At 37.3% G+C, this 17,219-nt stretch overlaps 1 protein-coding gene across 2 annotated transcripts; it reads right to left on the bottom strand.

Moving 5' to 3' along the window:
* Nucleotides 1-2,120: 2,120 nt before the first annotated feature.
* Nucleotides 2,121-15,716, bottom strand: plod1a (procollagen-lysine, 2-oxoglutarate 5-dioxygenase 1a). 2 transcript variants are annotated; one of them, XM_034306280.2, is made up of 19 exons: nt 15,463-15,716; nt 13,078-13,169; nt 12,840-12,973; nt 12,087-12,250; nt 10,847-10,959; nt 10,655-10,718; nt 9,581-9,678; nt 9,363-9,464; nt 8,430-8,561; nt 8,121-8,242; nt 7,848-7,952; nt 7,481-7,606; nt 7,165-7,306; nt 6,063-6,176; nt 5,874-5,939; nt 5,666-5,770; nt 5,313-5,459; nt 4,238-4,363; nt 2,121-2,736 (listed from the first exon to the last, which is right to left on the bottom strand). In XM_034306280.2, exons 1-19 carry the CDS (start codon nt 15,554-15,556, stop codon nt 2,581-2,583), a joined length of 2,202 nt encoding a protein of 733 aa, XP_034162171.2. In that variant the 5' UTR covers nt 15,557-15,716; the 3' UTR covers nt 2,121-2,580. The 2 variants fall into 2 exon arrangements, with proteins under 2 accessions (XP_034162171.2, XP_026781684.2); XM_026925883.3 differs by lacking the exon at nt 4,238-4,363 and adding an exon at nt 3,916-4,041 and having other exon boundaries at nt 15,463-15,713.
* Between the last annotated feature and the right edge of the window lie 1,503 nt (nt 15,717-17,219).

The following is a 17,219-nucleotide window of genomic DNA, read 5'->3' as shown; positions in this document are numbered from 1 at the left end:
AATAATAATAATAATAATAATGAAGGCTGTCGGAGATTACTTGTGAAAACCAAAGTCTCCAGAAGAACAGTGGAAGATTCTCAGTAAAACACACCAGCCAATGTCCTTATAAAACTGCACAAAATGGAGCTGAGACATTTTTAAAAGTCAAAAAGTTGTCACAAGAAATAGTGACTTTGTTTAGTTTATTACAGTTAACTGCTGTGTATAGTAGATTTTTTTATGTAGACATGTTTAGTTGTATAATTTTTGAATGTTTCTCCTTTACAAAAAACACATACTTCTCTCACATAAAAAATATACTTATATCATTGACAGGGTAAAACCGATGCAGTTTTTCCTGTCTTGCTGGTGGGAGAGGACAATCAGATATGAAACTGACAGGACAAAGAAATGCCCTGTTCATTAACATTTGAAGCATTTGCACTTTGCACCCTTTTTACTTTTACATTTTCCCTAAAAGGCATTATGAGACAACAAAGAAGTTAAAGGAATATAATATAATAAAACCCTCTCACACAAACGATGTATTTTTGCATACTACATGCTCTTGCTTTTAGGGTTTTGCTGATGTGATCCCTTACAAATATACATTAAATATACACTCGCATATGTTACATGCACAATGTAGTTATGCAGTTATCAATCACTCAGTGATGCTGCCCTAGGAAGGAATTTAATTGATAAATGTTGATCCTATTTCTATCAGAAAGTAAGTTTAAAAATGTGTTAATATAACTCCTAAGATCTGCTGTGAGCTGTTTTTTTTTTATCATAATAGTTATTCCTGAAAGCTTGACTATTAATAGATCAATAATCAATGCATTAGGAATGAAGAAACAGTGAGACAATAATGATGACAATAACTGATGAAAGTGAAATGCAATGCAAGCAGAATTACAATTACCTCTGAAAGCAAATCAGAGTTTAATTCTTAAAAAAAAGCAGATGTTTTTCACTGAAGAGATGAAGCGATGTATTTGCAATTAAATCAATGTTTTGCTTTTCATTGTGGCATATCTGTCACGAATGAAAAAAATGAAAAACAATACTTTTTGTGTATTGCCTTTCAAGTTATTCAACTGAAATGATTATTTGCACAGAACTAATAGCTTTGTAGGTTACTGAGAACAAAGTTTCAAGTGTGGATTATTATTATTATTATTATTATTATTATTTTTTGTGATTACCAAGCTTGCTTATTAAATAAGCATTTATTGTATGTATATTAAAATATATATTTATGTGTTCATAGCTACAATATAAAATGCAAGTAAACACTGTTACTACATCATTGCCATCTACTGGACATATTTTGAACTGCAACGAAAAAATAACAGTATGATTTTTAAGCATGAGGATTTGGATACTCATCTGGAAACACCAAACAATATCTGTTAAATGCAACACTAGAAGCTACAGCTAATAATAAACTAATTATAAAACAAAGTTGGCAGGGCTTTTAATGTATTTGTGCATCAGTGAATTGGTCTAATAATTCTCATAGCTATGCTTTATTTATGACATGCTATAATATGAGCCCATTTTAGGATGTCGCTGAACTAAATCGGATGAGTGAATGACATATTTCCTTTCTAGTACTGATTTTCCCTTAGACATCTTTCAGTTTCTGTATCACTGTGATTTACTCAACAAAAAACAATGAATTTTATATAAATAGGTCACAGTAGCATACAGAATGATTGTCTATCTGCAATATTAGAGTCACAGTCAGGGTGTATTACTGCCTTTGCCCAGTAGGACCTGGCCAGGATAAAGAAAGATTGTCTGTCTCATGTATCATGAGAAGTCTTTGTGTACTGTAGTCATTTTATTTTCCTTCCCTTCTCAAAGGTCTCACCAGGACAGATCTCTGGGAACACTCTCTGCATGTATTGCTGAATCATGGATCTTGCCAGCACATTTTAAGCTCAAGGAAAGTTACCAAGCAACAATATGAACATTCATCACGTCTTCCCACCAACGGGGCCTCATGACTGAAATGTGTGTCCTCTGTTTCAAGCAAGTTCACCTATATATTTTGACCTATAAAAAGTTAATATGTTAATTTTATGAATTCAGTGGACAAAGCAAGGTGTTAAACAGTCACTAACCCAATATAACCAAATAATAAACAGTCACTTTTATTGAAGTGTCAATACAAAAACAAAAAAATGAGAAAGATGATTTAAAAGAGGAGTGAGGAAACAAAATATACATTAGCCATTTCTAAACAGTAGCACTGTTTGCCTGAGGAACGTTATCAAGTAGAAAAGTGTATAATTCAGTTATCCAAGGCAAACTCACTAAAAAAAAAACTTACCAGATGAATGATGCGACTGCTATAAAAATTGATCAATAAATTAAAAAAAAGGAAGTACAGGCCTCTGCATTCAAAGCACACTGTCTTCAAGGGTTGGCCTTATAACCTTTACAGGGCAATGAAAGGCAGAGTCTTAATGATTTTCAATGCACTGTTAAATTGATTGTCTCTCTGACAGTCCTGTCTCAGCTCTCACACTGGACATCTTGGACTAAAGAAAGTGACTGTAACACGGATTTCCTTTAAAGATTTTAGGCCTAAGGGTCCACAAATGAGACAACGATGTATCTGACACCCGCCGTGGTGGGCAGGCCTTCGTGATAGTGTGTTAAACGGCCAGGATGCATAAGGGCCCAGCCTTTCCTTGGAGCTTTTACGGAGCAGTCATACCTGAGGAACCGGCAGCCACCGCCCTGAATGAAGGGGAACAAATGAGGAGGTATAACAATCAGTCACATAGCAATAACAAATTAAATGTTGTGCAACATTACACAATTATTAATTTACATGAAGTGAATACATGAGCCTATCACTAAAGCTACTTTATTTATTTATTTACTACTTCAAATGGGAAATATGCTAGCACAGCAGATGATTTATACAACAGCACTGCACTTCCTGATTTTCACCAAAAACAACAACAAAAAAAGAGGCTAACGCATACGTATACAACACAATATTGGAAAACACTGGATCACAGAATTAAACACGTTTATAAATAATAAATATATAATATAATAAATATATTATATAAACAAACAAACGAGCTGACCAAATCTTAGTCAACTAACTTAACCAACTTTTTTCCAGTGATCATAAAGTGTTTTAATGGAGGGACAACACAAGGAAACATGATAGTAAAGATTATGTAGTATGCTTGAGTTCATGAAAAGAGTACTTTCTTATAACTAGTCTTAACCTCAGACACTCTGCACATGAGCTAATGATCGCTATCTTTTGTACACTTTTCTGGCTTCAGAATGCTTAAGTTTACAAACTGATTGGCTCTTTTTTCCCCCTGATGTTTGACGTGAATATTTTTATTATAAATGTATTAAAGCCAAACAAACATATTACTATTCTGTCAGTATTACTAATCTGTCCACTCTCTAAACAGATGTACTACATTGGCAGACCTGTAGGAAGTCAAAGGGTACATGGCCATTTGAGCCATTATGTATTATATATTCATGTTTTGACCTACGTACATGAAAGAGTACAAATAAGTGATTTAACTGTTTACTGTAAATCATCTGAACCCACAATGCAAATTGAAGCCAATTTAGCTCTACATGCAAGAAACACTTGTTAATACTTCAGTGAAAAAGAAGAAACAGCATAATGACATCACCAACATAGGAATGCTTTCAGTTTTCAGCCTAAACATGCAGCATGATTTGATCCTTTACTCTAGGCTTCAAGGTTAAATGCTTCTATCAATTATGCACATTCATATAACATATAATATGTAATAATATGTCACTGAATAATATGTCACAATCCCAGTGTTAAATTTAGCTGTGCAGAAAAAAGCAGCACAGGCCACATTATATGACACACGAACACCAGAACACACTCAGGCTCTCACTCACCTCAAAGTCAATCCCCACTTGATTGAGGGCAATATTTACAGTAAAAGTGGAGGCGTCATGATGAGGCCTTAACGAGGGCTGTTCATCAGGTTTATACCTAACTACAAACGCCAAGTCAAACTGAGCCTGCAAGGAGAAACAAGACACACACACACAGATGCAAAAGAGGTCATGCAGCATTCACAAACAAGACAGCATCCTGCAAGAGCGAGCGGAAGAAGACAGAGGAAAAGCCCAGCTCCCCTTCATCGATACAGCTGCCAGTGTCGCATTTCGTTTGTGTTTTCAGCGCAGCTCCATCTGTGAAACGAGCCTTATTTACCTGATAATCAATGTCTTTGCTGTTGAGAGCTATGTTAATAGTAAAAGTGGATGCATCATGATGAGGGGTGAGCAGGGGCTGCTCGTCAGGCTTATACCTCACTACAAAGTTCAGGTAGGAGGTACACTGATGAGAAAAGAGACACGGGTGAGACAAATCTGGCAGAACTTGTGCTCTTAGGGTTTTATTTACTAAATTATGCCTGGGCCATACTAGAGGACAATCAGGCCAGTTTTGAGTCTGATTCACAACTGTAATAATTAATATAATTGTCCCAATCTCAGTTTAGTTTTATGCTGTGGTGTGGGGTGTATAAAATCCACAGCAATCTAAACATGTAAAACTCAACATCGTGTCCAGTGTACATTCCCTGCACACTGTACACGATGTTGAGCTGTCCATGTTTAGATCGCCAGGGAGTATAAAATCCAATCTTAACCCCTGTGATCTAAACACATCGTGTACAGCGTGCGGGGAATGCACAGGTCTTGTGTGAAAACACAATGAACTGTCGTCATCCATGTTTTGATGTGAAGTCATGTTCTGATTCTTGAGAACGTGAAAGTGTCTAAAATTTGCTGACTGAACGACAATGCAGAATTAAAAAAGTGTGTGAAATCTGTCATTATATCCAGGGTTAACACTGTATAAATCTTGCAGTGTGACCCAGGCATTAGTGACTTACCAGTCTTTTGACAATTTAAATAATTTACATTATCTGGTCGACCTGTTTGAAAAATTTTGAGTGCAACAGATGCAATTTTAATCACTTTCACTTATGGCTACACAATATAATCATCTCTTAACTGTAAAACCAATGTGATTTAAAAAAAAACCCCTCAATTATTAGTGTTGGAATTAATACAGGCCAACCTTAAACCCTGACACAAGGCAACCCTGCAAGGCTTAACTCAACAGCAATAATCAAGCTATTTTTGTCAATATAGTGCAGTCTTACTTCAAGACAGTATATAAAAACATGAAAATGATTTCAGCATCGAAAGAGTAATATTCTACACATTAAACAAAATAACATTTAAATTCAGAGGGAGAAAAAGAGTTAAAAAGGCTTTACCTTTGTGTAATACCCAGGAAACATTTTCTCTGTTACTGGTGCAATATATTCTAAGAGGAACTTGTGCCACTCTTTTTCAAAGTTGATCTGATTCATGTGAATATCAATAGTGGGGACGTTCTCGTAGCCACCCTGGATCCGTTTGTCCTGCAAAAAGAAACGAACAAAAAACAAATTAGGTTAGAGATGTAAAAGTGGACTGCCTAATTGTGCCTAGGCATTATGCAGCTTGAACAGAACTTAAACTTATGCTACACTCATAAAAGTGTGTTAAATGCACCATAATTTTGTGTTTAGTTTTGCAATTGTAACAGAAACTCTTCCCAAACAACCTATGGGGAAAAACTCCATACCACATTGCCACCTCCTGACCACTGGCCGAAATTTTCCATTTCTTCTATAAGTTGTTCGCAAGCCACTTTGGTGAAAACAGGAAACCAGTATACATCAGGGCATGGCTGTATGATAGACAAAGAAGTTAATGAGTAAGGAAGGTAATCTGAACAATCCATCAAAAATAGAAATGTACAATAAAGTAGTCAACAGTCTTCAGATACTTACCGTTTCCACTATATTGTCTTTCAGAATTCTTGAGTAATTTGGATGAATGTATCGCTCTTCCCAGTCCTGTAAAAAAAAAAAAAAAAAAAAAAAAAAAAAAAAATCATGTGGTGGAATAACTCAATAGCTAGTTAAACACTGGAGCAACATAGCAATGTGCTGTTAGGAATATCTAAGATTCCCACGTACCACAGGGTTTTCAAAGATCTGCCAGAGATCGTTGTGAAGGTGATCCATCTGGTAGTTTTCTGTATTCAGGATTCGGCCATAAGTATGCATATTTGTTACAAACATGAAGACTCCCTTAAAGGAAAAATAAGAATTAGACTACATATGTAATGCGTTACCATCTTTCACAAATATCTACCTAAGACCTAAACATCAGTCAAAATATTGTATACCCAGTATGTCACCTGTACATACGTTACGCTATAGTTCATGGGTTGGTTTATTGCCAAAAATCTACAGAGTAATCAATAAGAAGGATCTGCTCTCAAACAATTATAAAAAAAAAAAACACATGAAAACATGTGCATACTAATTTATTCTGCTGGCTCCTGGAGTTGCTCTACACACATACTACTACATGTGCATACTAATTTATTCTGCTGGCTCCTGGAGTTGCTCTACACACATACTACTACTATTTCCATACTTTCAATGCATGTGTATAACACATTGCCACTATCTGTAAATGAAGAGTTTGAACAAGAAGCATTTTTTAAAATTAAAAATGGTGAACCCTATAGAAGTAGAGCCTGATGTGATCTTCTGCTGTTGTAGCCCATCTGCCTCAAGTTTTAATGTGGTGTGTGTTCTGAGATGCTTTTGTGTTCTGAGATGCTGTTCAGCACAGTTGTAAAACGTGGTTATTTGAGTTACGGCAGCCTTCTTGTCAGGTCAAAGCAGTCTGGTCATTCTCCTCTGACCTCTCTCATCAACAAGGCGTTTCCACCCCCAGAACCAAAGAACGCCACAGAACTGCCGTGCACTCGATGTTTTTTGCTTTTTGCACCATTCTGTATAAACTCTAGAGACTGCTGAGTGTGAAAATTCCAGGAGATCAGCAGTTTCTGAAATATTCAAACCAGCCCATCTAGCACCAACAACTTTGCCACTGTCAATGACTGCATTCACATTTTGTCCCCATTCTGATATTCAATGTGAACATTAACTGAAGCTCTTGAATCAGAGCATGGTATGCTAAAGCTCACCTGCCAAAACCTGCACTAATGCAACCTATTTTGCAAAGCACCTCTAGTGTTGAAGAAAAACTGTCAGTGTTACTGACCTGGTCCCGCACTCTGGAGCAGAAGGCCATATCTGGGTCAAGGGTTGCCGACTGGAAGAGATCAGGAGCCTTCAGTTCGTTCCTCAGAATGTCCGCTCTCACCAGGTACACCTGAGATACATATGGAACGTTCCAGATACCCCTGCAGGATAATGCAAAAATATATATCACAGTATGCCAAGCTCAGTCTATGTCCCCTATGTTAAACAAGCTACTAACACAGTTCACACACTGATCTCTCTTTACCATCAAGAAATTTCAACTGCACATGTCCATGCATGGTGGGTAAATATAAAAATGCTTAAGAAAGACGTACACTCTGCGTCTCTGAACGATGTCCACATAATCCTCAGACCTGGCGTAGTAGCCATCAGCACTAAGAGCTCCCCAGAAATTAGACCACAGCCGGCCAGGCTTGCTCATCATTGGTGTTACGAATGGCCTGTGGAGTAAGGAATGAGACAGTGATTTCAAAAGGACAATGAGGACTGGCACTGGGTTTAGTAATGAAGTCTATGCACTTTAATGTGAAAGCTGCCACTACAGTTCCACAACCTCATAAGACATAACAATTCCCAGTAATTATAGAAAAGTGTATCATGGCATATTCAATTCACTTACCATGATGATGTTACAGGAAAGTGACATAAATTTTTAAAACCACAAACAAAGGTCTCACTTACTTATTTAGCTCAATTAATATCTTAAGTATGTCGTCATTTCTCAAAACCACATCTGCATCCAAACTGAAGAAGTACTCGCAGTCAGTGTCGTCTCGACACATATCGCTGCAAGAAAAAACAAAGACAATTACCCTCTTATTCCAGAAAAACTGACAATAATTACCTTCATATTCCAGGCATAACAAACAAGACACACAAGATATGCTCTTATATGTTAGGCTGATAAGAATTTACACCTTGCTTTCATGAATGTCATAGGCATTTAAAACTCACAAGCCTATATTGCGTGAGGTAATGTGGCCAACATCCTCATCGGGTCCAATGAGCTTCACAGCCTCATACTCTGTCTCATGATTCTGTAGAAAAGCGTGGATGTGCTGGTCATGATGGGGCTCCTGGAAAAGATAGTACAAAAATTCAGTTATAATGGAGACACACACAGTACATTTATTTATATACATACACACACACACACACACACACACAGCAACTACCTATCTAATCTATCTATCTAAATATTTACATAAGCATCAAGAGTGTTGCTTGAAATATAAATTGAAATGATGAGGAATAACATCTCACCTGGTTGTAAATGAAGAGTTTAAGGCGATTTTTGGGGTACTGGAGACTGAGAAGGCGCTCAAAGAAGACAGTTAGGAAGGGAGTGGGCTGCTGAATAAAGATGCCAATGACCACTCCTGGATACTCGCTCTCCTGCAGAGGAATGACAAGGTCACCAACCATACTGTAAAAGTTCCCACTGAGAATGATCCATATCAACTAGCCTTGCCATTTCCAACAGGTAAAATCTTCAAATTTACACTATTGAAATTCCGAGACCATTAGAAAGTAACCTTATTTAATCTTATCTAGAAAGGTTCTTATTAAGCAATCTCTTAATCTCATTAAATAAGTAAGAAATGGTAATAACCTCAGCAGAGAAAGGCAATTAGAGCCTATTAAAGCTTGTAAAATACAGTAGACTTTCACTTGTTTTGTAGACTTATTACTCTCATAGATCATATGTAGAACATCTACAGCTAAAAGTTCATATGTTTGCTCATTCTGGATGATGACTGGCTTATGAACCTTATAAAGCCAAGTTTATCTGTGAGCTTGGAGATAGGACTTTTAATTCTTTAATGTATTACACCAAAAATAAAAATAAACAAATAAATAAGACCATATAAAACTGATATCAAGAATTACTGCATTTATATCTTCTTCTTCAGTTATTCACATTAAAGCATATTATTTAATAACTACAATAAATTACAAGTAACTCCAGCTAAACTAAAAGGGAGGGTATCTAATTACAAGAGTGAAGAGTTTAGGAATTTAAGGGTATAAATCCATACAATATTGTTGATGTGAATAATAAATAATTAACAAGGATGAAGTAAAATATGAAGCCTGGATTTTTAAAGAATTCCTTTATCTACACTGTCCGCCATATAAATATATAATGTATAAAAGCAAAAACTTATCCATAATGTGTCAAAAGTAAATTCCCACCTTGAGTCCTGAGAGAGACCGCAAATCCTCATGGCAAACTGTACAGCCAGTCTCGAAGGTCCACACTTTTGGGATGTAGTTTCCGAGGTAATTTATCTGAAGCTGGAAAACGCATGCAAATGGTGATTACTAACATGAGTACAGAGACATTAATGAAAAGCAGGCATATTATGGAAATATATATTTCCTAAGGAATGATAAGAGAAAAGCCTGTCTACCTTTGTAGGCCCATTTCCATGGATAATAACAGGTAGGGTGTCATAGAGCACATTTCTGGCCCGCACTCTTTTGTTCTCAAACTTTAGTACCACTTCATCTGCTCGGAAAAAAAACATCCCATCAACATTCCCTTTCAAGCTTCTTTGTAATTGCTAGAGCTGTGTGTTATTGAATGACCCAGAAAGATAGGTTTTCCACTGGGATGGGGAAAGAAAGCTCTTTTGTACTGCACTATTTCCTCCAGATCTTTGCAGTTATCTAAACACAGATCTCTTAATTCTGGCATCTTTTATCTACTGCCAATACAGGAACTACAGTAAAACTGAAGTGAACAGCTTGATCCGCTGCTTAAATCTATTTATTGACACTTATTGGTGATATGGAACAGATTGTTTTCTTTAATTTCACCCCCAGGAACACGCCGAGTAAATAACATTTAACCACAGCATCTTGAGGATCATCATTAATTTACCAGAGGCCCAGCTGTTTACGTTGGTTTTAAAACAGCCACTTGAGTGTGAGAGCTGAGGCTTTGAGAGCACACAGATGGTTTATCTTAGCACCCAGCTATTGCAGGACTGAAGTCCAAGACAAGAATGAATGGTGGCTTCGCGTTCAGCTGGCCTACGTGTGCACAGGCACATCCTACAGTTGACTCTCACATTCCACTCCCTCAGGCAAACGGAGGCAGGCAGGAAAGCCAAGGCTTAGAGAAGCTTGGAAGAATGCCAAGGCTCTAGCTTCCACCCCTGCAGTGAGCCCTCATGAAGAAAAGGGCCCAGGCTCAGTATGAGATAGATCATCTATTCCATCCTCTACCTTTCCATCAAAGCATGCCAAAGCTAAGGCCTCATGAAAGAGGAAATTTACAGAAAGAGGGACGGGTTGTTTTTTTTCAGACCCTCCTGGTGTAGGGTTTTTATAGGCGATAAAAGCTGCACTGTTGTTACGCTGTTCTTGGACTAGTCAGCAACTTTGCTTCCCTATAAAGAACAGTCCAGTAGGCTGTCTTCTCCTGTCCCATCAAACTCTTTTTGCTTTGCTTTGTCTACATTTACACAACACACACTCACCTAGAGCTCCGTGTAGGTTCTGGAACAATCTGCACTTGCTGTCAAGAGTTATATTTACAGATTTCTGTAGAGGAAATGACAGGCGAGAGAATGTCAGCACCAAAACACCTTATTATTAATGCACAAAGACAGGAAAAAGAGACAAACTGCTACCTTTTCTTACAAAACCTGAATGATAAAGATGATGCTCACCCGCTTCTCAGGGTTGATGTATATCTTGGTATAAAAGAGCTGGTCACTGTCGTCATCTTTCCCTGACCAATCAGAGACCATCTGTTTAAGGTTTTGGGCATAGCCGATGAAGCCTGGATACAGAAAATGAAAAAGAACTCTGAGTACCACAGCAGAAACTGGAAGTAGAACAAATGAAATTGTCCTAAGGTTTCCTGTCTCATGTTCCCACATCTGATTTTCACATGATCATGGATGTGCCAGATTGTGTCACAGCTGTTAGCTCAGTACATCAGCTCATAAGAATGCAGTAAATTCACTGAACACAATGTCAAAGAGAAGGTAGGGGGAAAGGGGTAGCTTCAAACTTGTGGTAGGATGTTCAATAAACGTCACTTGTTGTGAAGAATTTGTATTCCAAAGAACTACTTGGATTATGTGGAAATGTGGAAACATTTTAAACCAATTCCTCATAAGTGAATAATAAATATACTGCAGCTCTCAGCATTATTCCTCTCTTGTACCACAGCACTGTTGAATTCTCAAAAATAGTGTTCTCAGTATTCTGTCATTCTGTCACAGTTCCAGCTGCAAGACTTGTTTTAGTACGTTATAGTTTCTATAGTAGCCACTAATTCACATCGGCTTCTATGGTGGATGTGCTACATAAATCAATTAAAAAAACGTAATGTGTGTTATTGTATTGTGTAACATTCTGTGAGAAGATGCTAGTGAGAGAACAACTGTTTACAGGTGTAATAACATAAGTGATAACAGGAGCTAGTGTGTTCTGTGGACATTTCACAACATTAAATGTAACTCTAAATGCATAAAAAGACTTTCTTTAATAAATAAAAAAAACTTAAGGATGTGCTGTTATTGGAAGATATTCAAGTGTGCGATGAAGCAACAAACCACCCTGTCACTGATTATTTTCCAATAACAGCACTTTTATTCCTTACTTACACGCGTGCTTCCTTAAATTAATGACTACTTATATGAAGCAATATACTACACCACAGATTCCCAACCCTGGTCATGGAGTACCCCCTGTCCAGCACATTTTAGGGTTTTCCCTGCTCTAACACACCCACTTCAACAGAGGAAGGGCTGTTAATTAGCTGACTCGTTGAATCAGGTGTGTTGATGCAGAGAAAACACAGGACCAGGGTTGGGAATGTTAGTGCAAATATTAACAACATCAAGTGCTAACAGCCAAGTTAACGACGTTTGCCATGTCAACAATGAGACAAACACATGCCTCCTGCTCCGAGAAACCTCTTCCCTTCTCTGACATGTGGGTGCTTGTCCTCCAGATGGCGGTCCGGCCAGATGAGGGTCTCGGCAGAGAAGACCACCTTGTGCCTGGCTTGCTGGAACTTCTTCAGCAGCTCTTTTGGGCCCGAGGAGAAGATCACATCATAGCTGCAAGGCATCCCAGGACAAGATTAAGAAGATCTTACATTTTTAATGCTACTGAATAGCTTTAATCCACCAAGATATCAGCTAACAAAAATGAAAAATATGGAAAAATTGTTGGCCACAAATTTAGTTTTCGCTCATTAAGACATTATGACAGTTTTTTCAAAATACAACAACCTTACGAACAGGGCAAATCTCAGTGAGAAATACACGTAGTTGTTAAAAAGCCACTGCTCTCCTGCATCACTCATCATCACTATGTTCCTTCAGTGGCAGCTGAATGATATTCAGGGGTCTGTTTTAAACCATGGACAGTGCATCCATTACAGCACTTCTAAATTCCGTAGTCACTTCACTAGATTATCATTTTATGCTGTTTGCAATGAAATTAATTGTTTCTTGTCAAATAGGATCATTTTTCACTATCTTGTACATTTTCAGTGAAGTATTAAAAAGAAAATTATTAATGCAATGATTTACATTTCTGGCCCTGTCCTGAACTTCAGTTTTCATTTCATTTTTTATTTCAGTGTAAAATTAGCTTCAATGGATGCATAATTTAGTGAAATAAATCACCCGTAAGAGTAAATACCTGTCTACAAAGAGGATGATTTTGTCCTCCTCCTTTATGCTATCCAGGGCAGACTTCAAAAGTCGCACTTTCTGTCCTCCTCCCGGTGCAGACATGTAGTCCCCACCGGTCCATTTCTCACCCCTCCCAAGAACCTACAAAAGGACAAAATAAATGATTGTGAGTCTATTATTGTGAGCAAGAGTTGTACAAGTGCACTCATGCTTAAAGCTTAAATTTGCCTGGGCGCTTTCTGTACCTTAATTGTGTAATTAAAGTGCCGTGCAGATCTCATGAACCGCTTAAATCCATCTGTTTCTTTTGTAGCTACAGTTAATACAAGGAGCTTTCCTGTGGGAGAAAAAACGACATGCAGAAATGATATTACTCTTACAATAAAGTCAAAAGATGCCACTAACAAAAATACTTTGTGTACGTAGGTGTTATGGAGATGTTATGGAGCAGATTTCTTTTAGCATGGAGGCAACTTAAAAATAGTAGTCTGCTTGTAAAATCGACGTGTGGCCATTTTTTATTATATTTCAAATTATTGTGCACTGATTTAGCTCTCTGCTGCAGGTCAACAAAAATTATGGAGTAAAGACTTTCCTAATGTCTTATAAATATCCAGCTGCAGGAAGCTTTTACTCTTTTACTATTTCAGTCTGAGGGTTTCAAATTTACATGTGATGTTTGGTAAGAGAATAGGTGAGAAAATAGCAGGGTTCCCTGAAAGTGTGAGTGTGAATGTAAATATTAGAGATTGTTGGTAATGTGCACTTCAAGCAGTGGAACCTCAGCACTTAAAGTTTTGAGCTGGTCATCAGAAGATTGTGATTTTAAGTCCCATTTTTGGCCATTGAACAAGAACCTTACCCCACAATTAATCAGCTGTATGCATGCAATAGATGGATAGTGGGTTTAAATGGCAGAGCCCTAGCATATGACAAAAACACAGCTGTGTAAGAAAAATGCATAAGCAGTCAAATTAGGCAATCATCCTACTGAAATGTAATAGGCTGAACAAACCTAAAACAATTCCCTGGTATTATAATTAAATTTTATTTTCTCTTTGATAACGATACATAATGATACCTTTTTAACTCCAGACATTTTATTACACCTGTAAGTTATTATATCTGTCTGTGAGTCCACTGAGCTTGTGTTTGCTTTGCGTTAAGGATGAATGACATGTACCAAACTGAGTTACTACTTAAAAACCATGCATTTTTACATGATTTTATTTCTTACAAAGATGCATATATCCTTTGTCCCCAAAATATAAACAGCATCCTATATGACAGGATGTGTAAGTGTCACAAATCTGTATTTAAAAAGTTAAACATATCAGTAATGGACATTTTAAAAGATATATAGACATTGTTAAAAGTTAAAAAAGGGGATTTAAAAAAAAATAATGTTATTAAACCATAGGGATCCCACTTAAACCCTTGGCTGTATGACTAGATTATATCCTGTCTCGCTTTTAAGTATCTTTAAATTAAAGTCTCCAGCAAATGAATCAATATAAGTGAATACATTAGAAGACATGAAGACAAGCTTCATTTAAACTGTCGAATCTTAACTGCAACTAAGAGCAAAAAAAAAAGGAAAAAAGAAAAAGAAAAAAAAAAAGAACTGCATACTTTAATCCCTGACTCTTAAATAGTGGTGGAGAAAAATGCATATATATATATATATATATATATATAATTTTTTTTTTTTTTTCACACACACACACACACACAATCTCTCTCCATGTATCTCCTGGAGCTATATGCCACTACATGAAGTGGGGAGCCCTGCAGCCTACGTGCCTAAAGACTAGTGAATAATGGGGACAAGTTCCACCTTTTTTTTTTTTTTTTTACCAGAAATTTCTACAGATTTAGTAAATGCATTCAGTTGTTCTTTTTTTATTTTTTTTTATTTTTTAAAGACAGTCACAAGCGGATATCCTACTGACTGTAAGAGAACAGCAGTTTTGCATTTATGGCGCAACTGTGTGATTTGCTTATTCAGCTTTTAGGCTTTAAAAGGAAACAAAACGGTGAGAAAAAAGCGGATCTTGTTCATGTGCTTTATCACAGTAAAGTCTAATATCTAATACGGAATAACAAATTATCTTTCATAAGAGAATAGCGTAAAGAAGGCAGAATAACGCTGAGAATCACCAATAAGAGGGAACTCCTCGTGTGTTGGAAATTCCGGAAGGATGAATTTAGCTGTTACACTGACACAGCTATAATGATTGCAGTCTGACAGCACTGCAATAAATAGCTGAGCCAGAAAAACAACAACAACCACCACAAAACAAAAACAGCGATTTTAGGTTTCTGTTTTTATCCACATGTCTAAAAACTGACCTAAACATGATGGTAGAATAAAAATCAGAGCTGCTGCTGTAGTATAACTGAACTGGCTCTGGCATGGACACTCCACGTCAGCGCCACTCAGCTGTACACACACACACACACACACACACGTACACACGCTAAACTTTCCCCGGATTTTATCCTAAACTCCAGTCTTATTATTTCCATAAGCTCAACATTTACTCAAACATCAGCTACAAGCCCTGGTTTGTTTCTGCTCGGGCTGCACAGGTCACTGTTTCTGTATGCTTAGTAACTCGCAGTCTTACCCTCAGGAACTGGTCCCTCTGGCTCACAGTGCAGCGGGGAAAACACGCTCAAGCACAAAAGTCCAAGCACAAACGTTAGCGTTTCAGTCTTCATTTGCGGATTTTTTTTTTCTAAATTGTCGATACTCTTCAGACAATAAGTGTGTCGTGGATGCTGAAGATGTTCCGAGTAAAAGTTAGCCTAAGTTATATAAACAGCTAAGCCCACCCATTCCAAAGAGACTGCCCAGTTAGCTACGACGCTATGCTACATTAGCATACAGCTAATAAAAGCAGAGGCAGGACAGGGATACAGTGATTTTTAGGCCTAAAGTTTGAGCAGGGACTTTAGGTTTGTTCTTTTTTTTTTTTTTTTAAGTATCACTGTATCCAAATCACACTATGTCTTGTTGGTAACCTGCTACCTTGCTTTGGGGGTCTAATATTAATTACCAGGCTACCCTGCTGAAAAAAAAAGCATACTGTATGCTGATGTAGGGTTATGATGGTTAGTGATAGTTAGTTATAAGAGAGAAAACCTAGCTGTTAAAGCTGATCATGGCTTATATTGATCAGGCTGGTGATCAGCAGAGGGGGTAAGAGTGGAATTACTCATCTAAATATAATCTGCTGAAGACAAACAGGACATCTAGATCAGCAGCATGGTGCCTGAATGCTGGTGACCAGCATTTGTTGTGTTTTAAACATGTCTGTGCTGGTGTTTGACCAGCATGTGATGGTGACCACCAACCACCAGGATGTGGTGGTCAAAAACCAGCATATACCGATGACCAGCAAAAACCAATGTGTACTGGTGATCAGCAAAAACTAGCACATACATGTTCAAAACACAACATATACTGGTTTATGACCAATAGATGCTGGATTCTGCTGGTCACCAGAAAAAATGCAGCTTGTGATGATGACCAGCAAAAACATCATGCGCTGTTCAAAAACCACCTGTATGTGCTGGTAACCAGCAAAAACCAGCAGAAACATGTTCTAAGCACAACACATACTGGTGTGTGACCAATACATACTGGCCTTTACTGGCCAAGACATGCTTTCTTTTTTTTCTTTTCTTTTCTTTTTTTTTTTTTTATCAGGTCATTAATCTCTGCTAGGTTTTCACAAGCATACATTGTTTTTTGCCGGTCACCAGCACCTGCTGTATAACCAGAAGGCTATTGTGGTAAAAGCTGAAGTACACCTTCAAATGATTTACTCAAGTTAAAATAGAAAATTATAAACTCTTATATTTAATTAAAGTGTGATAGTAAAAGTATAACAAAAGTCACACACTGATTTTAGTTACTGATAGTAACTTTCACCAAGGAACGTGAGAAAACTTTCTTAAAAAAGGTTAACGAGTTTTATTGCAGTGATACACGTCTGTGGTAAGTAAAGGTTTTTCTTTCTAAATGTAGTAAGTAAAAGTCAAAAGTCTTAGGTGAAAGAAAAATCAAAATACAGATGCTTAAAAACTAGACTTACATTTCTCATTTCTGGTGAGAAGCCAGCCTAAGCATTCTTTAGCCAGGTGTGTAGACATAACATCCATCCTTCAGGCTACTGTAGATAAAAAAGTTATACCACCACCCACTGCCTGATGTGCACGTTTATTATATCCTTACAGGGGAAATGTGAATCTGAATGGCATGAATATTGTCACCACAGCGGATTGGATTGGATTTGTTTTATGTTTAATAATAGTGAAGTGTGGAATTTTAATGCATCTCAGAGCTCGACTTACCGCAGAAGAGAGAAGAAATACAGCC

Source organism: Pangasianodon hypophthalmus, chromosome 8 (assembly GCF_027358585.1).
Source record: "Pangasianodon hypophthalmus isolate fPanHyp1 chromosome 8, fPanHyp1.pri, whole genome shotgun sequence".
Taxonomy (NCBI): Eukaryota; Metazoa; Chordata; class Actinopteri; order Siluriformes; family Pangasiidae; genus Pangasianodon; species Pangasianodon hypophthalmus.
The sequence above is the reverse complement of the archived record's forward strand: the minus strand, read 5'-3'. Positions and strand labels throughout refer to the sequence as shown.